This window comes from Peromyscus californicus, unplaced genomic scaffold, assembly GCF_007827085.1.
Source record: "Peromyscus californicus insignis strain IS unplaced genomic scaffold, ASM782708v3 Scaffold_20__1_contigs__length_68692818, whole genome shotgun sequence".
NCBI lineage: Eukaryota > Metazoa > Chordata > Mammalia > Rodentia > Cricetidae > Peromyscus > Peromyscus californicus.
The window spans coordinates 66,067,065-66,090,958 of NW_026294503.1; the positions used below are offsets into that span (position 1 = coordinate 66,067,065).

A 23,894-nucleotide genomic window follows, 5' to 3' on the forward strand; every position below is an offset into this window, starting at 1 on the left:
GGCTCCCATGCTCATCAGCAGCTCAATTAGCTGGCTCAGGAGCAGGTTCCGGTGCTGAAGACATATTGCAGTGAAGGAATGTTTGCCCCGAATGTGTGAGGTCCTGGGTTTGATACCCAGAACTGGAGGAGAGGTAGAGATGACTAGAGAACCGTGAATCTAAACGGACAGCAACCTAAGGCCTGTGGCAGGATGGCCAGAGGCAGGGCCTGGCTGGCCAACTTCACTGTTGTTAGCATTGATTCATTTCCAGAATCTCACAGGAGCCCTGAAGGCAGGACCCTCACAGTACAGCCATTCCTCACCAACCCTGGCCCAAGACTAAGGCAACATCTCCACGGCCTCTTGATAACGGGGTATCGGATCAGAGAGGGCAAAACAGTCTGCTGTAGAGTCAGGAAGGAGAGAGGGCCCCTCCCAGGCTCTCACTCCATGTGGTTTCCTAAGGGACTCTGGCTGGCACCCTCACTTGAGGTCTGGGAATACATTTCAGCCTCAGGCCGAAGAAAGGTCCATGGGAAGACCATGCCTGGCATGGTGGAGTCCCCCTTGGTGTTGTGGACTTTGAAGCATGTACCCTGGGACACTAACTAGTCCCAAGTGAGCTCCAACAGCAACCCTAGCACCTGCCCCCCCCCCCCCCCCCCCCCCCCCCCGTCTTTGCTTGAGAGAGGCCACTGCCTGACCCAGCCTCAGTTTCCCCATCTCTTCGATGACGCCGGCTGGGAGTAGAATGGTAGTAGCTGATGACCAGACTCGTCCCTCTCATTTTCCTTGTACCGTTAGTACCGATAACATAAAGATAGGGTAGCCCTTGAGAACGGCAAAAGAACTCACGCTTCCATGCCATGTGTGGGTGGGGCCCAGGAGACTCTCGGCCTTACAGGACTTTAAGGCTGTTGAGAGCGGCTGTACATTTTGTCTCCCCCCCCACCCCCCTGCTGAGTCCTTGTCACTGGTGGAGGCAGACGATGATGACTGAGAATTCCCGAGCCTTCTGCCTCCAATGCCTCACAGTCAGGAGCCACTGTGACCTGCTTTTCTGTTTGTTTTGAGACAGTTTCACCATGCAGCTCAGGCTGACCTTGAACTCACAGCAATTCTCCTGCCTCATCGTCCTGAGTGCTGGGATTATAGGCCTGTACCTAGATCAACATGAGCCGCTGTATTTTTGTAAGAGGGAAGGTAACCTTCTTCCGGGGACGGAAATGACTTCCCCAGGGTTTGTAAGTGGCTGTGCTGGGTGCGTGAAGTTTCTTGACCACTGGGCTGCTCAGCCCATGCTTTGCAAATAAAAAGACTCTCCACCAACAGCAATTCCTTTCCAGGACTCTGGCACTTGGGGCACAGGGTGGGAGCTGATCTGCTACTCCTGCCCTGCCCCACCCGAAGGCTGGAGCCTGGAGGCAGGCCCTTTCTTTCCACCAGCAACTGGAAGAACTGGCCTCCAAGTCTTGCTAGGGGCTGAGAGGGCGAACAAGGGGGCATTGAGCCTATTGGGGCCTCACAATGGCGGCTCTGTCCCCGCTGGCCGGGGGCTGGGCCCGTTTCCGATGGGGACAATAGTCAAAAGGCAGTGACGCTGGCAGGGCCTGGAATCCCGGGCGGGATTTTCCAAGGCCTCAAAGCCTGCTGTTTATCCTCAAGGGAGACCCAGGAAACCTGCTCCCCTACTGCCCCCCACCCACGCCGGGCCCAGTGCCCAGAGGCCCTGGCCCCCTCCCCAGCCCCGAGGTGACTGTGTCTTGGGAAGGGTCGGTTTTGAGGTGGGCACAGCAAGAGTCTCCTTTTCTCTTTAGATCTGGGGTGGATGAGGATTGCCTCACATCTGGTCTCTGGCCACCACCCATTATGGAGGGAGGTGGAGGTCAGCCTGGAGGAGATGAGGAACTTCTGAAAGTTTCTATGCTGTTGTGCTGTGTCCGCGGTCCACTCTTACCCCTACGCTGCTTCACGGCCCAGTGCTGGAGAGGGAAGCATGAGAGGGCTTCTGAGGTGGGAGACCACTTTGTGATCCTGGACAGTGAGCAGCCACAGGAGGCAGGTCATGCTGTCTCCTGGCCAAGGGTGGTTCTGGATGGACTCACAGGAGAGTTGAGTCAAGGATTCTAGAGGGTTTCAAGGTCTGAGCGACAGGGGTTGGGGATTTAGCTCAGTGGTAGAGCGCTTGCCTAGCAAGCACAAGGCCCTGGGTTCGGTCCTCAGCTCTGACAAAAAAAAAAAAAAAAAAAAAGAGAAAGCAGAATCAAGGTCTGAGCGAGCCCGGTCCCTTCCCAAGGTTTCTGACTTCAAGAGAGCCCAGGACCAGGGAGCCTCCTCGAAGCCAGAGGATGACAGGTGAACCTCTGCCTGCTTCGTTTCCAGTTATGTCCAGGCTTGTTCCTACAGCCCCATAGCTCAGCTAACAGCTCTTCTTCCCTTCAGAGGAACCTGTGTTTGCCCTCAGGCTGCCTCTGCCCTACCCTAGACATAGGCCCTCAGGCTTCTGCCAACGCCCTTCCATAACCTTAAGTTTGGGGGGACTGTCTGGTAAAGGCCTCAGAAGACTAGCAGGAGTTTGAAACTTCAAAACCAGGTGAAAGAAAAAGCCTCTTTGCTGCCCTTCTGAGGGCAGGAGGCCCATCCCAGGCTCCCCAGCTGGACTTCAGGCTTGCCCTGAATTCCGGGGGCCCCAGGAGCCCTCAGCCTTGACCTCTGCCTTGTGCCTGCCTCCCCTAGGCTCTTGCGGGCTCCTCTTCCTCACTGCTCTGGCTCCCCTCTTGTCCTGCTGGGCCCTGAACCTGGCAGGCTGGGGGGCCACTTGAGGTTTCTTCAAGGTCTGACCCAGACACTGGCAATATCTAGCCTCCACTCGGGACCATAAATCAGGCTCCCTGTAGCTGTGGGGGTTGCGGGTGGCAGCTGAGCCAGTTAGGGGAGGGTGTTGGGGGGGCCTGTCCTGGTTGGTACATGCTGTGTTAGCAAGGAGCGGTGCCCAGCTGCAAGCCAGGCAGACCTGGTGCTGACTGGCCCTGGTTACCCAGCTTGGCGCCCCCACCCAGGAGAACAGCCTTGGGGTAACCAAGCAGGAAACCTGGATCCTCTCCCAGAGTATCAGGGAGCTGGAATACCATAAAGATAGATAGTCCCCATCTAGCCTGAAACCAGGGCCAGAGAAACCGTCCCGAGGGAGAGATACAGACCCTGACCCTAAGCAGCGCGATGAACTTCCCCTCCGCCAGGATGATCACGTAGACTCCTTCCCCGGGAACGACAGTGACACACACGCTCTCAAAGGGACAAACTCATAGCTGTTGAAGGGCGGAATCTCCCACCTGAGGGACAGACACACAGAAATAAAGCCCCACTCACACCCCGAGTTGGCCAGACATACAGGGAATGAGCACACAACACTTGAAACACAAGAAGGGCAGATCCCTAAAAGTCCTGAGGTCAGACAGAGGACATGAACACCCAGCCTGGTGAGGCTGGCAAGTTGGGGCCGGGCGTCTGATTGGTCATGATCCTCGCTGCCGCTTTCTTTACTGTCTTTTCCATGTTCTTCTCTGCTCAGCCACAGAGGCCGGAGGTGGGAGGTGGAGGAACCCTTGCTTTTGATCCCAGGGGACCCTTGTCAGAAAGGACAGCTGGTCTTCTTTGGTCCCCATGGCCTAGACAGAGGGTCAGCAGACAGGGTTCTGGCTATCCAGTGAGCCTGGCCACCGTCAGGAGCCCCCAGCCTGACGTCAGTCCCTCTCATTGTTGTTGCCGGGGCTTGAGTCCCGCCCTGTGACGCCACTGGGGTCAGCTCTGCAGCAGCTGGAGTGGCCTTCGGGGCCAGCTTCAGGGCTCAGCTCTCCCCCTGGGTATACCCCAGGATGAGGTGGGGCCATCTGAGGCCACATTCATCAGACAACGCCAGCTGCCTGCTTCCAAGGACTTGGGTTGGTCTTCAAGGTCCCTCCCCAGGCCTCTGCTGCAGGCATGGCTGGTAGCACCCTGGCTGCCTGGCTGCTGGGACACCGGACTCTCGCTGAGAAGTCGGCTGCCTCTGTCCCTGCCTGTGCTGCCTCGAGCTCCACTCTCAGCCTTCAGTAAGCCCTTTCTGCCAGCCTCTTGCCCTTCTCCAGAAAACGGTGAAGCTCCATGGCTTCCTGGCACCCTCCCCCTCCTGCCCATCTGCTCAAGTCGCTGTCCTGCTTTCTCTGCAGCAGCCTGGCTTTTCTTCTTATGGTGTCTAGTCACTTCCCACCTTTGAGAACGGGACTTGCCATTTCTCTTAAGCCTGGTGGGTCTCTTGCCTGTTTTATTTCGACACAGTCTTTCTTACCATGTGTTCCAGGCTGGCCTCATACTTACTCTGTAGCCCAGGCTGGCCTTGAATTTTCGATCCTTTTGCCTCAGGCTCCCAAGGGCTGGGATTACCAGGCCTGGTTCCCTCTTTCCTCTGAATGTGTCCCTTTCTTTTTGGGCCACCAGCGTCTTCCTAGGACAACAGCAGTAGCTGCCCTCCTTTCTGGCCCCACAGAACCTGCTGTCATTTCTTACAGACCATTTCTTTTTCTTCTCATTTTTAAAGACTTATTTTATGTGTATGAGTATTTTGCTTACATGTATGTCTTGTACTACCTGCATATCAGAAGATGGTACCGGATCCCCTGGAACTGGAGTTGTGATCTGTCATGTGGGCGCTGGGAGTCAAATCCCAGTCCTCTGCAAGAACAAGTGCTTGTAACCACTGAGCCATCTCTCCAGCCCTCAGACCATTTCTCGAGGCTTCTTGGCCAGGCTTGTGTCTCCTGGCTCATCTTTGTTCTAGGCCTTGGGACTCCCAGAGAGTTAGAATGGTCAGTTTGTTCTGTATGGTATTGCATGGGTCTGATGCTCGACCACTGAGCTATATTTCCAAAACTCTTTTTTTATACCTTTAAATATTTATTTGTTTTTTATTTTCTGTATATAATTGTTTTTGCCCGCGTGTATGTATGTGTACCATGTGCATACCTGGTACCTAGTGCCCTGGGAGGCCAGAAGAGAGCATTGGATCCCTGGACCTGAACTTCCATATGGGTGCTGGGAATTGAACCCAGGTCCTCTGAAAGAGCAGCAAGTGCTCTTAACCACAGAGCCATCTCTCCAGCCTTTATTATACTACTGGTTTTGAGACAAGTCTCTCTAGTTGCCCAGTCTGTTCTTGAACTCACTCTATATCCCAGGTTGGCTTTGACAGCTGGAATTACAGTCACGTGCCACCAGGCCTGACTAAACAGTTGTGTCTTGATCATAGGGGTCAAGGCATAGGATTGGAGAACTCATGCCACACACAACCATTCTTTTTGGCTAAGACTGGAATATTCAGACAAGGGTGGGACTCAAGGTCTGGGGCCCCTGGAAGAAGTCAGAAAGGTCTGAGGAGGCGAGGCTTGGCCAGCTTGTGAAACCAGAGAAATGTCATTGACTCAGCATGAATGACAGGCAGTAAAGGCTCAACAGGGAGGCTAGACCACGGGGCAGGGGGAAGAGTGATGTAAAGAAGACAGGCACACGGTGGTGCACGCCTTTAATCCCAGGGAGGCAGAGGCAGGAGGATCTCTGTGAGTTTGAGGCTAGTGTGGTTTACAGAGCGAGATCCAGGACAGGCACCAAAACTACACAGAGAAACCCTGTCTCAAATTAAAAAAAAAAAAAAAAAAAAGACAGGTACACTGCAGGCCTGTCATTTCAGTACTGGGGTGTGTGTGTGTGTGTGTGTGTGTGTGTGTGTGTGTGTAGAATCAAACCAGCCTTGGAAAGAGGTTCTCTCAAAATCACTAATGCAACAGCAACAATAAAAACAACAGAATAACAACAGCAACAAAGTGAGCAAAAACCTCGTTGAAAGAGGAAAGAGCAGCTGTGGGGCCCTGGCAAGTGTCTTAAAGTTTGCAGGGACACAGAACTAATAAGACACAAGGACCCAGCCACACACATGGGGAGAGAGGTGATAGATGTGAGGGGCGGATGTCTATTACAGGGGACAGTTTACATTACAGAGAGGGCCCAGTGATGGCAGACGGCTTAGTTTGAGTGTGAGTGCTGCAGTCGGGAGACTCTGAGACTCAAGGAAGGGCTGATGTCCCAGCCCTAAAGCAGGAAAGAACGAATGCTTCCTGGAGGAGAGCGAGGCTTTGTGTTCTATCAGACCTACACCTGACCCGAGGATGCCCACCGCACTAGGGAGGACCATCTACTTCATTTAGTCTACCTCTTTCAAGTGTTACTCTCAGCAGAAACACCTTCACCGCCTATCTGACAAAGGTCTGGGTGTGTTCCAGTCAAGTTGAAGTTGACACACACAACTAACCATCGCAGCAAACCACGGCACGCCACTGAGCCCCAGTTTCGTTATCTGTAAACTGGGGCTGGTGAGCAGTTTTATCTCGATTGAAAGGCACAGTTGTAGGTAAGCCCGCACACTGCAGGCTGCAGGGCCTTTGAAGTGCTGGGGTGATGGCTGCCAAGGCTGAATGGTGTCCTCAGGAGGGCGCCAGCAAAGAGCTTGAGACAGAGTACAGGACAGGGTTGTGGCTTAGTGGTAGAGAGATGCACAAGGCCCTGTGTTCAACTTCCAACACACATACACACACACACACACACACACACACACACACCCCTAGTTCTAATCCCCAGGAGCCTTACTGCATTCCTCCTGATCGATCAATAAATAGAGCAATCCTTTATGCATTTTAGACTCCAAACTCATCAATGTCCTGTGGCTCAAAACTGACATGGTGGGAAGCTGGTGGCAAAGATACTGTAAATCAAGGCGGTTCCCCGCTAGACAGTAGGTGCTGTACATTTGACACATTCCTCCCTGGTTGGTGAGATGTATTAGCAAACAGTGGTGTGTGTGGAGAGTTCTGCGGAAGGCAGACAGGTGAGCTTCCGTGTTGGTAAAATGCACGAGTTTGAACTTCAGGGTCTGCTATTTACTGAGTGATCTAAGTAAGTGACTTAACTTCTCTCATCCCCAATTTCTTATCCACCTTGTAGGAGTGCTAGATACACGACAGTCACTGCTTTGGGAGATGAAATGTGTTTGGAAACTGATCATCTTCAGCCTCACGTCTGAACAACTCAGGAGTGCCCTCTGTTGGAAGTTGGGGACACGCACGCTCTCTAGGCGCTCCCAGCAACTGACCAAACCCTGCGGGCTCTGGCTTACCAACCACAAAGACAACTAAACACGCTCCGAGAAATTATACAGCGGGAACACTTACTCTGTATTCATAGAATACCTTATAGATCACAAAGGTCTCTCTCGTGTGACCCCTCACAGAAGCTCCCCGTTTATAAGGGAATTCAGAAAGGATGGGTGGTGTCAGAGAAGCAACCGCGTCATCGTTAAAGGAAAGACTGCCACCTGCTCGGTCATGACAGAACATCGGGTGTTGCTTCTGTACGAAGATACCTTTGGGAACTTGAACTCCTTTTTCGAAATCTTCCTGTGGGTCTAAGCTCGGTGAGCCCGGCTGTTAGGCACTTGGGGGCCGGCACCAATGCGGGCACCCACTCGGCGTCGTGCAGCACACCGGCGTGCGTGCGCTCGTCTCCAGGGAGCCCCCGAAGGTTAAGGCCTGGATCCCGGGCTCCCTGCTGTCTTCGGGACCCCACCTCGGTCGCGGGGGCGGGCTCTCCGCCGGTGACTCAGCTCGGCCGCCAGGGGCAGCGCAGAGCCACCCGTCCCCTCTTTCCCTCCCGTCTCGATGGCGGAAGTGAGTTGTCCCAGCCCAAACAACATTCTCGCTGGTCGGAGTGAATGGACTCGTCCACACGAGGGCGCGGTGTTTCTCACCGAGTCCTAGGGCCCGAGGGACAAGCGAGAAAAAACACCCGCACTTAAGTCACCGAGCATCACGAGCGCGCATGTGGCTCGTGAGAGCCTCCCGACGCTGCGGCTGCCGCGCTGGTGGAGGGCTGGGGCGAGCCGAGCCGGGCCGGCACCCACCGTGGGCGCGGGTGGTTCCTTCCGGCTCCGCCCCCCGGCCGCGCAGGACTTCCGGTGTGCGCGCCGCTCTGGCGAGCGCGGGGGGCGCCGGCCGGGAGGGACCTGAGTCGGTGTCCTGCTCGGGACAGTGTCCGAGCCCCGTCCTCGTCGTCGTCTGCGCTGCTGCCCCGAGACGGCGCGAGTTCGCGGGCAGCGACCCTGACGTCCGGTCCGCATTCTCGGTACGGATCCACGTAGCCGCCTGTTTTTGCTTCTAGCCGGTCCTCGAACCCTCGGTGTTCGCGCGGGGGGTTGGAGCGGCCCTGGGGAGGAGCGGCGGGAAGCAGGGGGACCCGAGGCTGAGCGGCTCCTGCTCCAGTCTCTACACGCAGGGTGGGGGTTGGTGTGTCCTGGGTCAGCCTGGCTTCAGCCTGATCTTTACGGGGACCAGAGGGAAATGTAGCCCCCGTGTAAACTGGCCGGGCCTGGAAGGGAGGGGTGGGTCCTGGAATAATGCTGAAAACGAGGGAAGTTGCTGGTTCAAGGGAAAATGGAAGAAAGGGCTGGCCCGGAGCCGGGAATCTCTAGGTGGGGAATTGCAGGATGGAGTTAAACAAGGTAATAATAATAATGAGTAAGAGAGCCGTCGCATCCTTGGTCCAGGAGAAACGAAACGCTTGGAAGAACCTGGAATTCTGGGTCGGGATGCTTCGAGCGGTTAAGAGGAGCCAGTTTATAGTGATGAATAGGATATAGTCCCTTTCCTGTAGGAAGTGCCTAGTGGGAGAGTGGAAAACACCCGATGGTACAGGTATGCCCGAGCTGATGGCCAGGTGAGAGGGGGAGCCAGCCTGATGCCTTGTGTCTAGAGTAGAGTACTATACTATTTTAGAGCATGAGACAAAGAGCAGCCCTTGGGAAGTTGATGCAGAAGATTGCCAGGAGTTGGAGGAAAGCCTGGGTTAGAGGAAGGCCTGTCTCAAAACAAACAAACAAACAAACAAAAACAAAAAAAAAAAGAACAAAGAAAACACACACAAAAAAACCCCCTGCTGAAACACACTATCAGAGCAGATAGCAAACCGAAGCCAGTGAATCGAAACACCACCAGATTCCTACAGTTAGAAATAGTCTAACTGTTGCTCTCTAGAGGACAGTAAAGATGAGATTGTGTGCGAGGTGGTGAGAAGTCACCAAGACACTGGCAAACAGAGTACCCAACCTAGAAATGTAACTGCTTGCATCCCCTCAATGGGCTCAGTATGTTTGTTTATGTTCTAAGTTATTTTTCCCAAGTATTTATTATTATTATTATTTTTTTTTTCCGAGACAGGGTTTCTCTGTGTAGTTTTGGCGACTTTCCTGGAACTCATTTCTGTAGCCCCAGGCTGGCCTCAAACTCACAGAGATGTGCCTGGCTCTGCCTCTCGAGTGCTGGGATTAAAGGCGTGCGCCACCACTGCCCAGCTTATTAATTTTTATGTGTATGGATATTTTGCCTGCCTGTGTGACTGCACCGTGTGTATGTAGTGCCCACAGAGGAGGTTTCTGGCTCCTGTAGGACTGGATGATGGTTGCTGGGAATTGAACCCAGGTCCTTTGGAAGAACAGTCAGTGCTCTTAATCACTGAGCCATCTCTCCAGCTCCTGCCTTCTAATTTCTTTTTCCCAGCGCCCACCCGGTGTGTCTTTGCATGGTTGCCAGGTAATAATAGTATAATAATGGACATCAGCAGCTGGTGCTTAGTGAAGGCTTGCTGTTCGTCAGGCATGGTTTTAGGTGGTGTACACGTTTAATTCCTTCCGTCTTTGAAGGTGCCATTGCTTGGCTATTACTATCTTTTTTCTGGATACTGGAGATTAGAACACCTTACGCTTGCCAGTCAAGAGCTCTCTACCACTGAACTGCATCCCCAGTCTTGCCTCTCATTGTCTTATTACTGGGGATAAGTGTTAAGCAGCTTGTCCAGCTGTCAGGTCACAGCTACAGAATCTAATCCTGGACTCCTGGCGTTTTGAGTCATTGTTTTCAACCAGTAGACTGTTTACATGGATTCTCTTAAATCTTTGCTGCAGTCCCAGTTTATAGGTAGAAAACTGAGGCTCAGAGAGGCTGAATGATTTGATTAGGGTCTGAGAGTATTAGTTTCTCTGTTCCTGTCACAAAATGCTCTAAGATTGCCAGGTGGAGGTGTCACACATGTCACACACTTTTTTTTTTTTTGTATTTCCCATCTTTACATGGCTTATTATATTTTTTTATCACTTTTTTTAAGGACTTTCTCTACCCCATTTCTTTTCTCTCCCAAGCCTCTGTGTGTGTGTGTGTGTGTGTGTGTGTGTGTGTGTGTGTATTTTTTTTTATTGGCCATTCAGTTTTTTTTTTTTTTTTTTTTTTTTTGGTTTTTCGAGACAGGTTTCTCTGTGTAGCTTTGCGCCTTTCCTGGTACTCGCTTTGGAGACCAGGCTGGCCTTGAACTCACAGAGATCCGCCTGCCTCTGCCTCCCGAGTGCTGGGATTAAAGGCGTGCGCCACCACCGCCCGGCAGGCCATTCAGTTCTTTATTAGCCCATCAGGTGTTTTAGACAGACACAGTATAACAGCTTCACAGAGTTAAACAAATGCAACATAAACAAAAGTAACACACCTTAAAATAATATTTGACAACAGAGAAAGGACAAAAGAAAAATCCTGCATTGTTACAGGGTTTTACACAATGTTGAATGCTTTCTGTATTCATGGAGGAGGTCTGTCTGTCTGGCATGGGTTCTCCCATGATGTCTGGTTACTGCGTTGTAACTTGGCTTTTTTTTTTTTTAAATGTGTTGATTGAAGGAGGGAGGAGGTCTTAAATACAGGCTTACAGCACAATGGGAGAACCCGGAGGGCAGAAGTTTGCTACTGATGTTTTACAATCTTGCATCTAAGCTGTTAACACCCAATATGCAGGATACACAGACAAGGAACTTCCCTTAGCATTCAGGAGGGTGGAACCCGGCAGGGAATTAGCATAGGGAGGATATCAAGGTCAAGGTCAGCAAGCAAGGCAATGTGTCACACGCTTTTAATCCCCGAATTGAGAGGGAGGCAGAGGCAGGCAGATCTCTGAGTTCCAGGACAGCCTGGGCTACAGAGGGAAAAAAAAAACAAAACAAAAAACAAAACCAACCAACCAGACAGATCCAAACCATTGCACACAGGAAGGCCGAGGAGAGCCAGCCTCACCCTGTGGTTCCACCTACCCAGGAGGTGGAGGCCGGAAGGCCATTGGGGTCCAGGAGTTACAGGCCAGTTTGGGAAACAGGCCTTGTCTCTGTGTGTGTGTGTGTGTGTGTGTGTGTGTGTGTGTGTACTTTTAAAGACAGGGTCTCTCTGTTTTGTCCTGGAATTCACTGTGTACTCTAGGCTGTTCTTGAGCTCACAGAGATCCACCTGCCTCTGCCTCCTAAGTGCTGGGTTAGAGGTGTGTGCCACTGCTCCCAGCTCAGGCCTTGTCTCTTCAAATATAAAGACAGAGTAGAAGTTCTGCACTTTGGAACTCACGCCAGGACTATGGGACATGAATGTTTTCACACTCCATGTCTCACTGCCCCATTTCTAGTTCCCCTTCTAGCTGGTCTTGCTGCCCAGCCTTTCTGTATTGAATACATTTTACACAGTGGTCTAGATGGTTCTGGAGAGGTGTAGATTTGGAGTGTGTGTATTATCAGGGTTTTAAAGCCCAACCTTTACAGCTTTCCAATGATTTGCCAAAGTGGTTTGTGATCCCAAAGGAGTAAAGAGCTGTCATATGCCCTGAAGCCAGAGCTGACTTTCAGATGTAGGGATTTGGTGTTGACACAAGGGTTCAGTGACTTTGTCACCCTTGGGACAGAGTCCAGATGCTTTAACGTGGCCATTAAGGTCCCAGAAGATTGACTTGGCTTTTTTCTCTGTGCTCCCAACTCATGCTCTTGCCGTTGTGGGACCGTTTTCCTTCCTGCCTTTCTGCACCTGCGGTTCCGAGGGCAGAGCTCGCCGTGCTCACGCCGGCTCTGCCTGCCCGAGGCGGCACTGTTGGACCGAATGCCACAAATGGAATCAAGCTCACCTGGTGGTTGGACTGGGCATCTTGAGGCTCTGCCCCTGCCTGTTCCCAAGGGTCTGTGGGTTTCTCATAAAACGTGCTGCCAGAACACAGAAGGACCAGTAGAGGCAGAGGCTGAGCCCAGTGGAGCAGGAGGTGGGCAGGACCTTCTGGATGACCTGACCCGTTCTTACAGGTGGCCCCCACGGTGGGGTGAAGCTTCCTGTCTCCGGCCTTTGCTCCGGTGCTGGCTGCAGGATGAACTGTCGATCAGAAGTGCTGGAGGTGTCGGTGGAGGGCCGCCAGGTGGAGGAGGCCATGCTGGCGGTGCTGCACACCGTGCTCCTGCATCGCAGCACCGGCAAGTTTCACTACAAGAAGGAGGGCACCTACTCCATCGGCACCGTGGGCATCCAGGATGTCGACTGTGACTTCATCGACTTCACGTACGTGCGCATCTCCTCGGACGAGCTGGACCGGGCCTTGCGTAAGGTTGTTGGGGAATTCAAGGTAGGTGAGGGAGTGGCCCAGCCAATGGCAGGTAGACCTGGGATGTGTACCCCTCCACCCTGGCTGTGTGGTGGACCATCTTGCCCTTCCAAAGAGCAGGAGTCAGTTCTTCAAGGCTTGAAAGAACAGATGTGTTGAGAGCTCCTCTGGGGGAGGTGAGCTCTGTGTGTCTGAGAGGGTGCTCCTACTTTCTCAGGAGGAAGGGCGAGCTGAACTACCTCAGCCCCCCAGCTTAAACAGTTAGGTCCCTGGGAGGTGGTCATGGCTCCTGTGGTCCTGACCACCCTGGCTCCACAGCTGTCTGTGACAGCTCTCCCTGTTTCTTCCTCACATAGTTTGGGCCTTTCCCATCTGGTCTGAAACTCTAAGAGGGAGAAGTGCTTGGCTGAGTGACTTCTCTCCAGATGTGCTCCAGATGTGCGGTCCCTTTGGGCCTTGTGACCTGTGCTTGTGTGCACTTGTGTCGGCAGGGAGAGAGGGGTCAGGGACACACCAGACTGCTCCTGTTGGTCACCCCACTCCGTGGTGAAATGACACTGTCGATTTTTTAATATATTTCTAGATAGTGTAAAACAACAGGTTTCATCATGACGTCTTCATACATGTACGTCATTGTACGTTGCTCTTGATGGTCCCCTTTCATGTCACACATGTATGTGTGTGTGTGTGTGTATTTAATCTAGATTTTGCACGAGAGACAATTTGTGATATATTGTCTCTTATTTCTCACGAATTGCCCACTCCCCTCCTCACTGACGTGTGATTTTTGTCTTTGTCCTCACTGAGAAGTCTAGTTTAGAGCATCGAAGGGAATCCTTCCTCCTCTTGCCTTTCTCCTCCCTTCATTCCTTCCTTCCCGGAGCCTGTCCGTTCCCGGGCTGTGTACTTACGCAGGGTTTGTGCAGTCAGGTGGACGCTCTCCGAGGCCACAGCGCTCACTCTATCACTTTCCTTGTAAGGCAGGTGAGGCTGTGAGGTTTCCCAGTCACCCTTTAAGACGTGAAGTCTTCGTCACTCTGATCTCTTGATGACCGAGAGGCACAGAGAAGGGACCATCTGCGCAATGGTGGCCCAGGCCTTTCATCCCAGGCAGAGACAGGCAGATCTCTTGAGAGTTTGAGACCAGCCTGGTCTACACGGTAAGTTCCAGGATAGCCAGGGGTACACAGTGAGTAGGAACTAGGGACTGGAGCCTCTCCTCCCCCTCAACAAGCCTGATGCCACAGACAGTGAGCGTGAGTGACAGTGGTACGTGCCGTGTGGGTTTCTGTACCACAAGGAGTTAATGTTCACCACGTGCCTGGTGTTTGCCTAGAGTCTGGTGCTATTACAGAATTGTTAGCTTGTCGCTGCCAATCAGGGTTGTCTGACTGTCTTTGGAGGGGTGACTGTGCCCGCTGGAAAGGTATCTTGGCTTTCTGTTGCTCAGGGACCCAGCCTGGAGCAGGAGCCCACGGGACAGCGTAGGTAGAACTATTGGATGTTTGGTTCCATGTGCTGCTCAGGAGAGAAGAAAGGCCACTGCCAGATCTCTTGTCCTTCACTTTCCTGACTCCATCCCTTGACTTCCTCTTTTCTAACCTGGTCCCTAAGGCTTTACCATTCCTCCTGCTTTTTAAAAAGGGACTGAGTTTGGGTTGTCATGAAGGAGAAAAGCAAGTAGGGTTTATCTGGGGCGGAGATATTGGAGAGTTTTCAGAAGAGATGGTATTTTGTTTCTGTGTATGTCTGTGTAAGCATGTGCCACACGCGTGTCTGTGTATGTGCACACGCGTGTGGGTGCCTGTGGGAGCCAGAGGAGGCTGTCAGGTCCCCTGAAGCTGGAATTAGATGTGGTCGTAGGCTGCCTGGTGGAATGTTGGAACTACTAGGGTCCTCTGCAGGGCCCTAACCAGTGAGCCATTCCTCCAGCCCCTGGAAAATGATTTCAAGGTTGCGGGGGACCCAGGAGTGGGGTGGTGGAAAGAGGAGGCCCTCAATGTGACGTCCAAGTGACAGGTGTTGAGGTCAAACTTTGGTACAGCTCTTCACAAGGTCACTTTGGCAAGTGATCTATTTTTTAATGCCTATCTGCACATGTATGTGTGGATACATGAGAAATGTGCTTATGGAGGCCAGATGACAGCCTGGATGTCATCCTTTGAGACAGTCTCATTGGTCTGAAGCTCACAGATGAGGCTCGACCAGCTGGCTATCAAGCCCAGGGACACCCCTGCCCCTGCCTCCCCAGGGCTGGAGCTGTAAGCATCCACACCGTGCCCAACATCTTTACGTGGCTCTGGGGATCAGACTCAAGGCAATCTCTTAACTATAACTCCCTATAAAACCAAGAAGCAGATCACATACTTCCAACATACAATGGCACAGAATATACATTACCATTCCAAAAGGAAGGAATAGGAGCACAGTGAGGAAATACTGGACCAAAGCAAGACTGAAAACCCAGCAGGGCAAACTCCAAATCCTGTAACTCCAGGTCTGACGTCTGGGGGCTTAGATGGCCCCACCCTTCCAGCTTTGTTGACTGCAGCACACTAACACACTTCTGTCTCTTGGGCTGGTTCTACTCCATGTCTGCAGCTCTCCTTGTCAGGTGTCTCATGGCTCTGGCATCTCTGACCTCTTGGGGTCTCCAGTGTGATTCAGGCTTCACTTTCACAGCTTCACACAGTGGCCCCTCAGGGCCTCCCTGCAGGGACTCCTCTGCCACACACTTGGCCTCAGTGGCTCCCCTTAGCCGTGGAGGAAGATCCCACAACCTCGTTACTTGTGTCTCCTAAAGCCGGAACCACGTGAGCAGTACTGCCAGGTGGGGGGAGCCTTGGCCTCCGAATCATATGCATAGCAGCTTTGTTTTGTTACTTTTTAGGAGCAGAAAATCCCTCCAGCCTTTCCCTTTTACAGATTGGGAGCTTAGCTGGGCAGGGTCCTCTCTGAGGCCCTCCCTTCATTCCATTTTGGATTAGGCCTTTTAAAAATCTCACCTCCTTCAGTACAAGGTCAGGCTCCAACATGAAACTTCCTGGTGCTGTTTTCTCCTCAAACTGCACATTTTTTCTTTTGCCCCAACTCACTCATTTTCATTGTAGACCTGTGTAAGGGTGGTTACTAACAACCACGCGATGCAGTCGTCTATTAGTCTGTCTTGACCTCTCCTCTGCTAACAAAATTAGTTCGTTACTTTTAAATGTAGCCTCAGGTAGATTCTTAGGACAGGGATAGGAGGCAGCGCATTCCTTTGGTAAATATCAGGAGCATGGCCTCTAGCCCAGTTACTCATATTGTTCCCCTGAGTCGCTTTCAGCACCGTTGTCTTCCACACTTCGCTGGAGAGTCCATTAAACCCTGTTTACAGTGTTCAATCACTTTCCTAGTTCAGAGTCCCGGAGTCTTCCACATTCTTTTCCAAAACCGTATGTTAAACCTGTCCCAGCATTACCCCACTCCTGGTACCAACTTCTGTCTTACTTTTCTCCTTCTGTGATAAGACGCTGTGACATGTTTGGGCTAACAGTTTCAGAGCGCGTTAGTTCGTGACCATCAGGACGGAGAGCATGTCAGCAGGTCGGCATGGTACTGGGCCAGGAGTTGAGAGCTTACAGGTTGAGACATCCATGAGGCAGAGAGAATGGCACAAGCCTTTTGAAACCTCAAAGCCCACCCTCAGTGACACACCTCCAACAAAGCCACACCCCGTAATCTATTTCAACAGTTCTTATGAGAGGTTGATGAATGCAGAAGAACTGAAACAGGGTCCCCAGGCACTTGAGCACAAGTGTGCAAATGCATCCCAAGGCTCGTTTTTATCATTACAACTCTTGATGACAGTTACAGTTTACAGTTCAGCAGAGAAGCCTGATCTGCAGGCCAGCATCTTCAAGGTTATATAAATGTCTGAGTCATGGGAGCAGCCTTTGCCCTATTTTCTAGAAACCAAGGAAGGCCACAAGGCATTCCCATGTTCTTTCTCACATCTGTTGGCATTCCAAGTTCCCTTCTTGAGAAATACAACATTGGATGTTTCCATATCCATGTTACAAACTCCTTATTATCCTTACATAACCTTAGTTCAAACCCCAACAGTTCTACCAACTAGGGACTGAGTATTCAAATATGCAAAAAATAGTCTGTGGGGACCGTTCTTGTTCAACCCACAGCATGGCCCCTGGTTATAACAGTAATTCCTTATGTGTGAGTGTGTACACACGTGTGCATGTACGTCTGCACCTCAGCTCATGTTTGATACAGGCCACCTCTTTTTTTTTTTTTTTTTTTTCCGTTTTTCAAGACAGGGTTTCTCTGTGTAGCTTTGCGCCTTTCCTGGGACTCGCTTGGTAGCCCAGGCTGGCCTCGAACTCATAGAGATCCACCTGGCTCTGCCTCCCGAGTGCTGGGATTAAAGGCGTGCGCCACCACCGCCCGGCCAGGCCACCTCTTTTAAGGCTGGAGCTGGGCAAGGAGAAGGGGGTTAGTTTGCTTGAACCAGTTTTAGGCTAGCAGTGTTTATGTCCCTCACACAAGTCCTCTACCTTCTGTAGGTTTCACCCCCTGCAGTGTTTAGTGGGTAGGGTGGGTAGAAGTGGAAATGGAATCCCCCGGTGTGGGAATCGGGCCTCACAGGATAAGAACCTTCCAAGGCCATGGCCCGCTCACCTGTTGTGTCTTCTCCAGGATGCACTTCGAAACTCAGGTGGTGACGGGCTAGGCCAGATGTCCTTGGAATTCTACCAGAAGAAGAAGTCACGTTGGCCTTTTTCGGACGAGTGCATCCCTTGGGAGGTGTGGACGGTCAAGGTGCACGTGGTCGCCCTGGCCACAGAGCAGGAGCGGCAGATCTGTCGAGAGAAGGTGGGGGAGAAGCTCTGTGAGAAGATCATCAACATTGTGGAGGTGATGAGCCGGCATGAGTACCTGCCCAAGATGCCCACGCAGTCAGAGGTGGACAACGTGTTTGACACTGGCTTGCGGGACGTGCAGCCTTACCTCTACAAGATCTCCTTTCAGATCACCGATGCCCTGGGTACCTCGGTCACCACCACCATGCGCAGGCTCATCAAAGACACCCTTGCCCTGTAGGGCTCTCTGCCGCCTTGGCAACTCCTTGATGGCTCTGGGATTCTGTGATGCTGACGTTTTGGGCTCTGGAACCTGCTCTAGATCCTTGGTGAGACTTGAAGAGAAGCTCTTGATGTCCTTGTTTTGTGGTTTCCAGCCTCGGGTGACCCTGTCGCTTTTGCAGTGGTCCTGTCCTGGATGCAGCCTTTCCACACCCCCGGTGGGTTCTCTTTCTACACTGTACAGAACTACAGTGAGGGTGGCGAATAAAGTTGAGATGTGAGTTTGGCTCGGCTGTCTTGGCCTGTGTCCTGCCCTGAAACATGAACACTTCCTGACACTCACGAGGACTCACATGATTGTTGAGGGCATTATTCCAAGCTGAGAGGAGTGGGTTGATGCAGTTAACACAGGTTAAAACTGGTGGAGCGCCGGGTGGCGGTGGGCACACCTTTAACCCCAGCACTCGGGAGGCAGAGTCAGGAGGATCTCTGTGAGTTCGAGGCCAGCCTGGTCTACAGAGTGAGTTCCAGAACAGGAACCAAAACTACACAGAGAAACCCTGTCTTGAAAAACTAAAAACAAACAAACAACAACCAAAAAAACGGGTGGTGCTTGTGCTGTTAGAATTCACATACGAAGGTGTCACCCAGCCAGATGTGACCAGCCAGATGTCATGAATGAGGGCAATGGGGTGTTTTGTCTTTATAGAGCATACACAAAATTATTTAATACGGGGTATCTAAGGAAGGTGGGTCCTGGGGTTGTGGTGTCTGCTGACGCTGCCCAGGTTGGCCTGCCTCACTGTTTGGGCAGTGCTTGGGGACACCTTTTTACACAGGGTACTCAGTCTCCACTGCTACACCTGTTCACTTATTCTGTGTTCTGCAATGCTGCTGGCTACACCCTGGAGATCTAAGCACAGCGGAGTGAGCTGCCCATAGGGAGGAGCGCTGGAGCTGGCTGGGGTCCTGGTCATGGTCCTGGGAGGGAGCTAGGACGACCAGAGAACTGTGAGGATTTTCCCAGGCCATGTGTGCACTTTCCCGGCAGGTTGTAGTACTTTAGTCAGTCTCAGGACTCTGGAGGATGGACGTCTGAGGGGGTTGGAGCTAGAGAAGATGTACTCACAAGCCTCCCTGGCATGCGCACTCGGGGTGTTCCCTGTTTGCTTCTGAGGCGTTGACTAGAAGTGACCTTTGGGGATGTTTGAGATAGGGTCTCTACATAGCTGAACATTCCTGACTCATTCTACAGTCCTGCCTGTCCTGGAACTGGCAGAGGCTGGCCACGAACTCACAGATCTGCCTCCCGAGTGCGCCACCACCGCCCGGCCTCCTGACTCATTCTACATTCCTGGCTGTTCTGGAACTAACTAACTAAGCTTAGCCTGGCCTCAGACTCAGATCTGCCAGCCTCTGCCTGGGATTAAAGTCATAACTCGGCTTTTTCTTTTTTTTTTTTAAATTTTTGGTTTTTGGAGACAAGGTTTCTCTGTGTAGCCCTGGAACTTGCTCTGTAGGCCAGGCTGGCCTTGAACCCAGCCCTAGTTCTTTTTGAGACAAAGTTAGGTAGTCCTTGCTGGCCTGGAACTCATGATGCAGTATGACCTTGCATTTCTTCTGTTCTTTGTACAAGTGCTGGGCTTGCCGGTGGGTGCTGCCCCGCCCTGTTTTATACCCTGCTGGAGTTTAAAACCCAAAACCTTCCATTGGGCACGTTGCTCAGCAAGCGCTCTGCCAACTGGTCTGTATCCCAAGGCTCTCCACAGTGACTCTGTCTTTGAAAAGGGAACTTAAGGGGCTGGAGAAATGGCCCAGCCGGTAAGAGCACTAGCTGTTCTTCGAGAGGTCCTGAGTTCAATTCCCAGCAACTGCATGGCGGCTCACAACCATCTGTAATGGGATCTGATGCCCTCTTCTGGCGTGCAGGCATACTTGCAGACAGCATTCATCCAAAAAAAGAAAAAAAAAAAAGGGAAAGGGAATTTAAAGTTCACTAAAGGATTTCCAGGAGACCTGGGCAGGCTTCTCTGCATCCAGATTGTACTCAACTCTCCTACTCTGGCCATATCATGGATATCTACTGGCAGGGGGCTGTCTTCCAAGACAGTATTGTCCCTATCCTGGAGCATTATGAGTCTGAGATGGGGACAGTGGGCTAGATCTATACTCTTTAATTTTTTTTAAAATCATAATTACATCACCCCCCACCCCTTCCTCCCTCTGAGCCCTTCCACATACCCCCCTTGCTCTCTCTATGCTCTCTTGGTAAATAGGACAGGAGAGAAAGTGGAGGTAGGCCTTGTCCTCTGGGTACGGTGCTCCACCCCTTCTCTCTGCCCTGGTGTCTGGAGGACTCCTGTGTTCTGCTTGCCTGTCCCGGGGAAGGGTTTCCACATCCGGATCCGTTGGGCTGCCCATTTGACTGTGTCCCTGGGGGCCAGAAGGGTTGAACTTTTAGTTCAGTAGCAGAAAGCTCAGTGGTCAGCACCTGGGAGGGGTCAGCACCTGGGAGGGGGGTCTGAGAGTCTCGAAAACGGGAGAGCCCTGAGAACGCTGAGTCTTGGCGTTTTTCAAGGGAAGGAAGCCCTGGGGACAGGCCTCCTGGGTTTACCTGGAAATTTCAAATTAACAGACAGGCTCGGCCTCAGAATCCAGCCTGCCAGAGAAGGACCTATAGGCTACTCTGGAGGAGTCTGTCTAGGAGGGGCCTGAGCACTCACTCTGCGTGGAGTTGGGTAGAGCGGGGCGGTAGAGCCCCGGGAGGCCCGCCCCTTGAGTACATCTCTCAGGGCCTCTGCTCCCAGGGTTGTGTGCACATCTGGGCAGCTGGTGGGAGCATGAACGGCTCACAGGTGGGGGCTGCGGCCAAGGCTGCCTGGCTGAGCTGTTGTAACCAGTCCGGGCTGCCACTGCAGCCGCCGGAGGGGCCGCGGATGGTTCAGGCAGTGGTGCTGGGTGTGCTGTCCCTTCTGGTGCTGTGCGGGATCCTGTTCCTGGGCGGTGGACTCCTCCTCCGAGCCCAGGGCCTGATAGCACCACTGACTCGGGAGAGGCGTGCATCCCATGAGGCCGAGCCCGGAGCCTGTGGAGGGGATGACTCCTAGGTTTCCGGCTGTTCTTGAGAGAGGGTCAGCCCCTTCTGTGCCTTCCAGAGCCCATGTCTGTGGAGCACAGTGGAAGGTCCATCCCACACGCTCTTGTCTCCTGCACAGGTGAGAGCCTTGAGGCACAGGGGGAGTAGGGGTGGGGCTGGGTGGGGTGGGCACAGTGACGGCCTCTGCTCTCACCAAACCAGACAACTGCAAGTCTAAGGTGGGGCTGGAGTTCCCTGTGCCTCTGACTATCTCTCCCTCCCTGGCTGTCCTCTAGGCACAGGCAGCCTTTGTGCTCCTTTGTGTATAAAGGAGGGGGCTGGAGGGGCCTCTGAACGGGAGTCCGTTTCTGGTACCTATGTGTTTCTGCACCTCTGCATCCACCAAGTCCACCTCGCAGTGTGCCGGGCTCAGCAGGGCCCTTTGTACCAGAGGCCGACACAGTCAGACCTCGGCTTTCAGCTTGCGGCTCTCTCCTGCGTGAATCCTTTGTCCATGCATGGGAGTGGGCAGGCTGGGGCCAGCCAAGGTGGAGGAGGGGGGTGGAAGAGTCTTCACTCCCACTTGAGGTATCCTTGGTTGTTTGGGGTAACCTTGTGGGTAGAGAGTTGTACCGAGCCCCCTCCCCTGACCCCTGCTCGTGGTAGCTCAGGCCAGGAGGAGCTTTGTGTGCTGTGTTGGGGGTGGTGATGGCAAGGAGCAGAAGCTGCAGGAAGTAGACGTGGGATTGAGGATTCCCAGCTGTGTCTGGCTCTCCTGTATCCATCTCTGTGAGGACAGGCCATCCATCTCTGGAGAGAAGGGCCTGGGTGGCCCAAAGGACAGAGTAACCCCAGGCCAAGGCCACCTCAGACTGAGCCGTGAAACGGGGGTGGGTGGGTGGGGTGGGTGGGGTGCTTCATCGATATTCAGCTGTGTGTGGGGTCTTCTGGAGGCTTCTGTTTCTTGGTGACTCTCAGCTCTCCTGCTTTCAAGTTACCGCCAAGAAGGCAGAGGTGCAGGATGCCTGTGGAGATGGCCTGGTGAGGGGTGAGGGTGTGGGCAGGTGCAGCTAAGCAGCTGTGAAGCCGACGATGTGTGATCCTTGCTTAGCGGCTAAGGGTTTGGCACCTGTCCTGGACAGCAGTGCCACACCAGCCTTGAGCGTGGCGGATTTCTCACGTCCAAGATGCCTCCCCCACTGCCTTGGAGAGAGGATAGTCCAGGGCAGTGCAGTGGTGTGTGTGTGTGTGTGTGTGTGTGTGTGTGTGTGTGTGTGTGTGTGTGTGTTAGTGGGCAGGGCCCAGGGAACTGTTCGCACTCACTTTCCTGGTCTTGGGCACCGGTGTCTTCTCTTGTACCGGGTTCCTCCGAGCCTGCCTCCTGATACGCTCTGCTGACTTCCACCATGTGCTTTCCTGCTCTGTCCTCCGTGGAATGGAGGGTCTCTAAAATTCCTGCAGGCCCTTCACTGACAGACGGGGAAGCTCAGAGAGAGAAACGTGTGACCTACTCAGGAGAGTGGCAGAGCCGGAACTGGACCGCAGGCTCCAGGTTCCACGCTGGGTCTCCTGGGCCTGTTCTCCCTCATGCTTCCCCACCACTCTGTGAGATGCTGGTAGAAGACATGGCCTCCCTTCCCACCATAAGGCATATTACAGGCACATAGGCAGCGTTCAGCTTGAGTCAAGGACCTGGCCCCTCTTGTCCCTCCTTCCTCAGTGGCCTTGTTGGATCCTCTTTTACTCCGAGAACAGTCTTCAGATGCCAGGAGGCAGCTCCTCAGCAGCTGGGCTCAGCTTTCCGGCCTTGAACCTGAGGAGTGGGGGAGGGGCTCAGAGGCTTGCTGGAGTAAACATGGATGGGAAAGATCCAAGCCATCTGCCCAAGTCCCTGTGGTGTTAGGGATGTGTGGCGGTTGGATGGCAGGAAAGGCTGTCTCCAGCATCATCTTGTCTGCTCACACCCAGGATGGAGACAGAGCTGGGAGAGGGGTGGGCAAAGGCTCTCTTCATCCGACTTCCTGCCTTTGATGTCCCGTGGGCTCAGTGTTTGGAATGGGTACGGCCTGTTCAGAAGTTCGCTACGGATCTCTGGTCAAGGCTGTTGGGCTGGCTGGCTGGGGGAGGGATTGCTGCAGTCACCTCCTTTCAGGGTAGAAAGAGGCGGAGGCTGGGGGGCAGGTCTGAGGGACAGAGAAGCGGCCCTTGGCTCACAGTGCACTCTGCTAGCCTGAGACAGGCTGTGGCAACAGATAGACTGGTATCTTGCCCTACCCTGTCAGTCCGAGTTCATCGTGTACAGGGCCCTGCCTGATCTCCTCAAGTGACTGCGGAGCTCCCTCCAGTCAAGATGGCGGCATCATGTCTTACAGATGCTGGAACCAGCTGTACCTCTTGGAGAGCTCTCCCTCCACCCCGTTTGTGCTGCCGAGGACGGACTGAAGATACCTGGACTGTGGTGACGCCTCCCTCACTCTGGGATCCTGGCACTCAGTGCTGCCTCTGAGCTGCTCCCGGACACCTGGGGTGGGTCCAGGAGACCCATGCTCCAGGAACACGTGCGTCTGCTTGGTGACTGCTGTGTGCTCTGGGCACTGAAGCGGCTTCACACCCCAACTGCTAGTGTGTCCTCTGCACACCAGGCCCTCATGGACACACATGCAACTCCCGTCCTGCCTGGTGCTGGACAGTAGTGTCCTACAGCCCAGCAACCTGTTGTAAGCTGTTGTTGCTGAGAACCAGCAATGCACCATCACTGTCCAGGGCTCGCTATTAAACAGGCCAGCAACGCAGTTCTGAGTGTGTGGTCTGTTTCCGTCCTTGACCCCCCGGGATTCCTGGTTTGTTCCCTCACTCCCCTTCCATGTGGTCTGCTTCTAGCAGATGATTTTTTTTTTTTTTTTTAAGATAGGGTTTTGCTACAATAGTCCAAGCTGGCCTGAAACTCACTGTGTGCTCTAGGATGGACTTGAACTCACAGTAATCCTCCTACCTCAACCTCTCAGGGATTACAGATGGGGGCTGCCACAGCTGGTTTAGAACCCAGACTTTTTTTTTTTTTTCGTTTTTCGAGACAGGGTTTCTCTGTGTAGCTTTGCGCCTTTCCTGGGACTCGCTTGGTAGCTCAGGTTGTCCTCGAACTCACAGAGATCCACCTGGCTCTGCCTCCCGAGTGCTGGGATTAAAGGCGTGCGCCACCACCGCCCGGCCGAACCCAGACTTTTTGAGGGTGAGTGTGA

General features: G+C 53.0%; 2 protein-coding genes across 2 annotated transcripts; both read left to right on the forward strand.

Moving 5' to 3' along the window:
• The first annotated feature begins 8,050 nt into the window (after positions 1-8,050).
• On the forward strand, positions 8,051-17,865 carry Atg101 (autophagy related 101). Its single transcript, XM_052749023.1, has 3 exons — positions 8,051-8,187; positions 12,209-12,522; positions 17,194-17,865. Exons 2-3 carry the CDS (start codon positions 12,271-12,273, stop codon positions 17,596-17,598), a joined length of 657 nt encoding a protein of 218 aa, XP_052604983.1. The 5' UTR covers positions 8,051-8,187; positions 12,209-12,270; the 3' UTR covers positions 17,599-17,865.
• A 1,950-nt stretch (positions 17,866-19,815) lies between these two features.
• Positions 19,816-23,447, forward strand: Smim41 (small integral membrane protein 41). Its single transcript, XM_052747523.1, has 2 exons — positions 19,816-20,794; positions 23,028-23,447. Exon 1 carries the CDS (start codon positions 20,420-20,422, stop codon positions 20,684-20,686), a length of 267 nt encoding a protein of 88 aa, XP_052603483.1. The 5' UTR covers positions 19,816-20,419; the 3' UTR covers positions 20,687-20,794; positions 23,028-23,447.
• Positions 23,448-23,894: the final 447 nt, after the last annotated feature.

Bases quoted from the DNA above. Each gene is read 5' to 3' on its own strand.
- Smim41 (XM_052747523.1), top strand. From the start codon at position 20,420: ATGAACGGCTCACAGGTGGGGGCTGCGGCCAAGGCTGCCTGGCTGAGC.
- Atg101 (XM_052749023.1), top strand. From the start codon at position 12,271: ATGAACTGTCGATCAGAAGTGCTGGAGGTGTCGGTGGAGGGCCGCCAG. The intron at 12,523-17,193 runs GTAGGTGAGGGA...TGTCTTCTCCAG, and splicing joins AGGTTGTTGGGGAATTCAAG to GATGCACTTCGAAACTCAGG.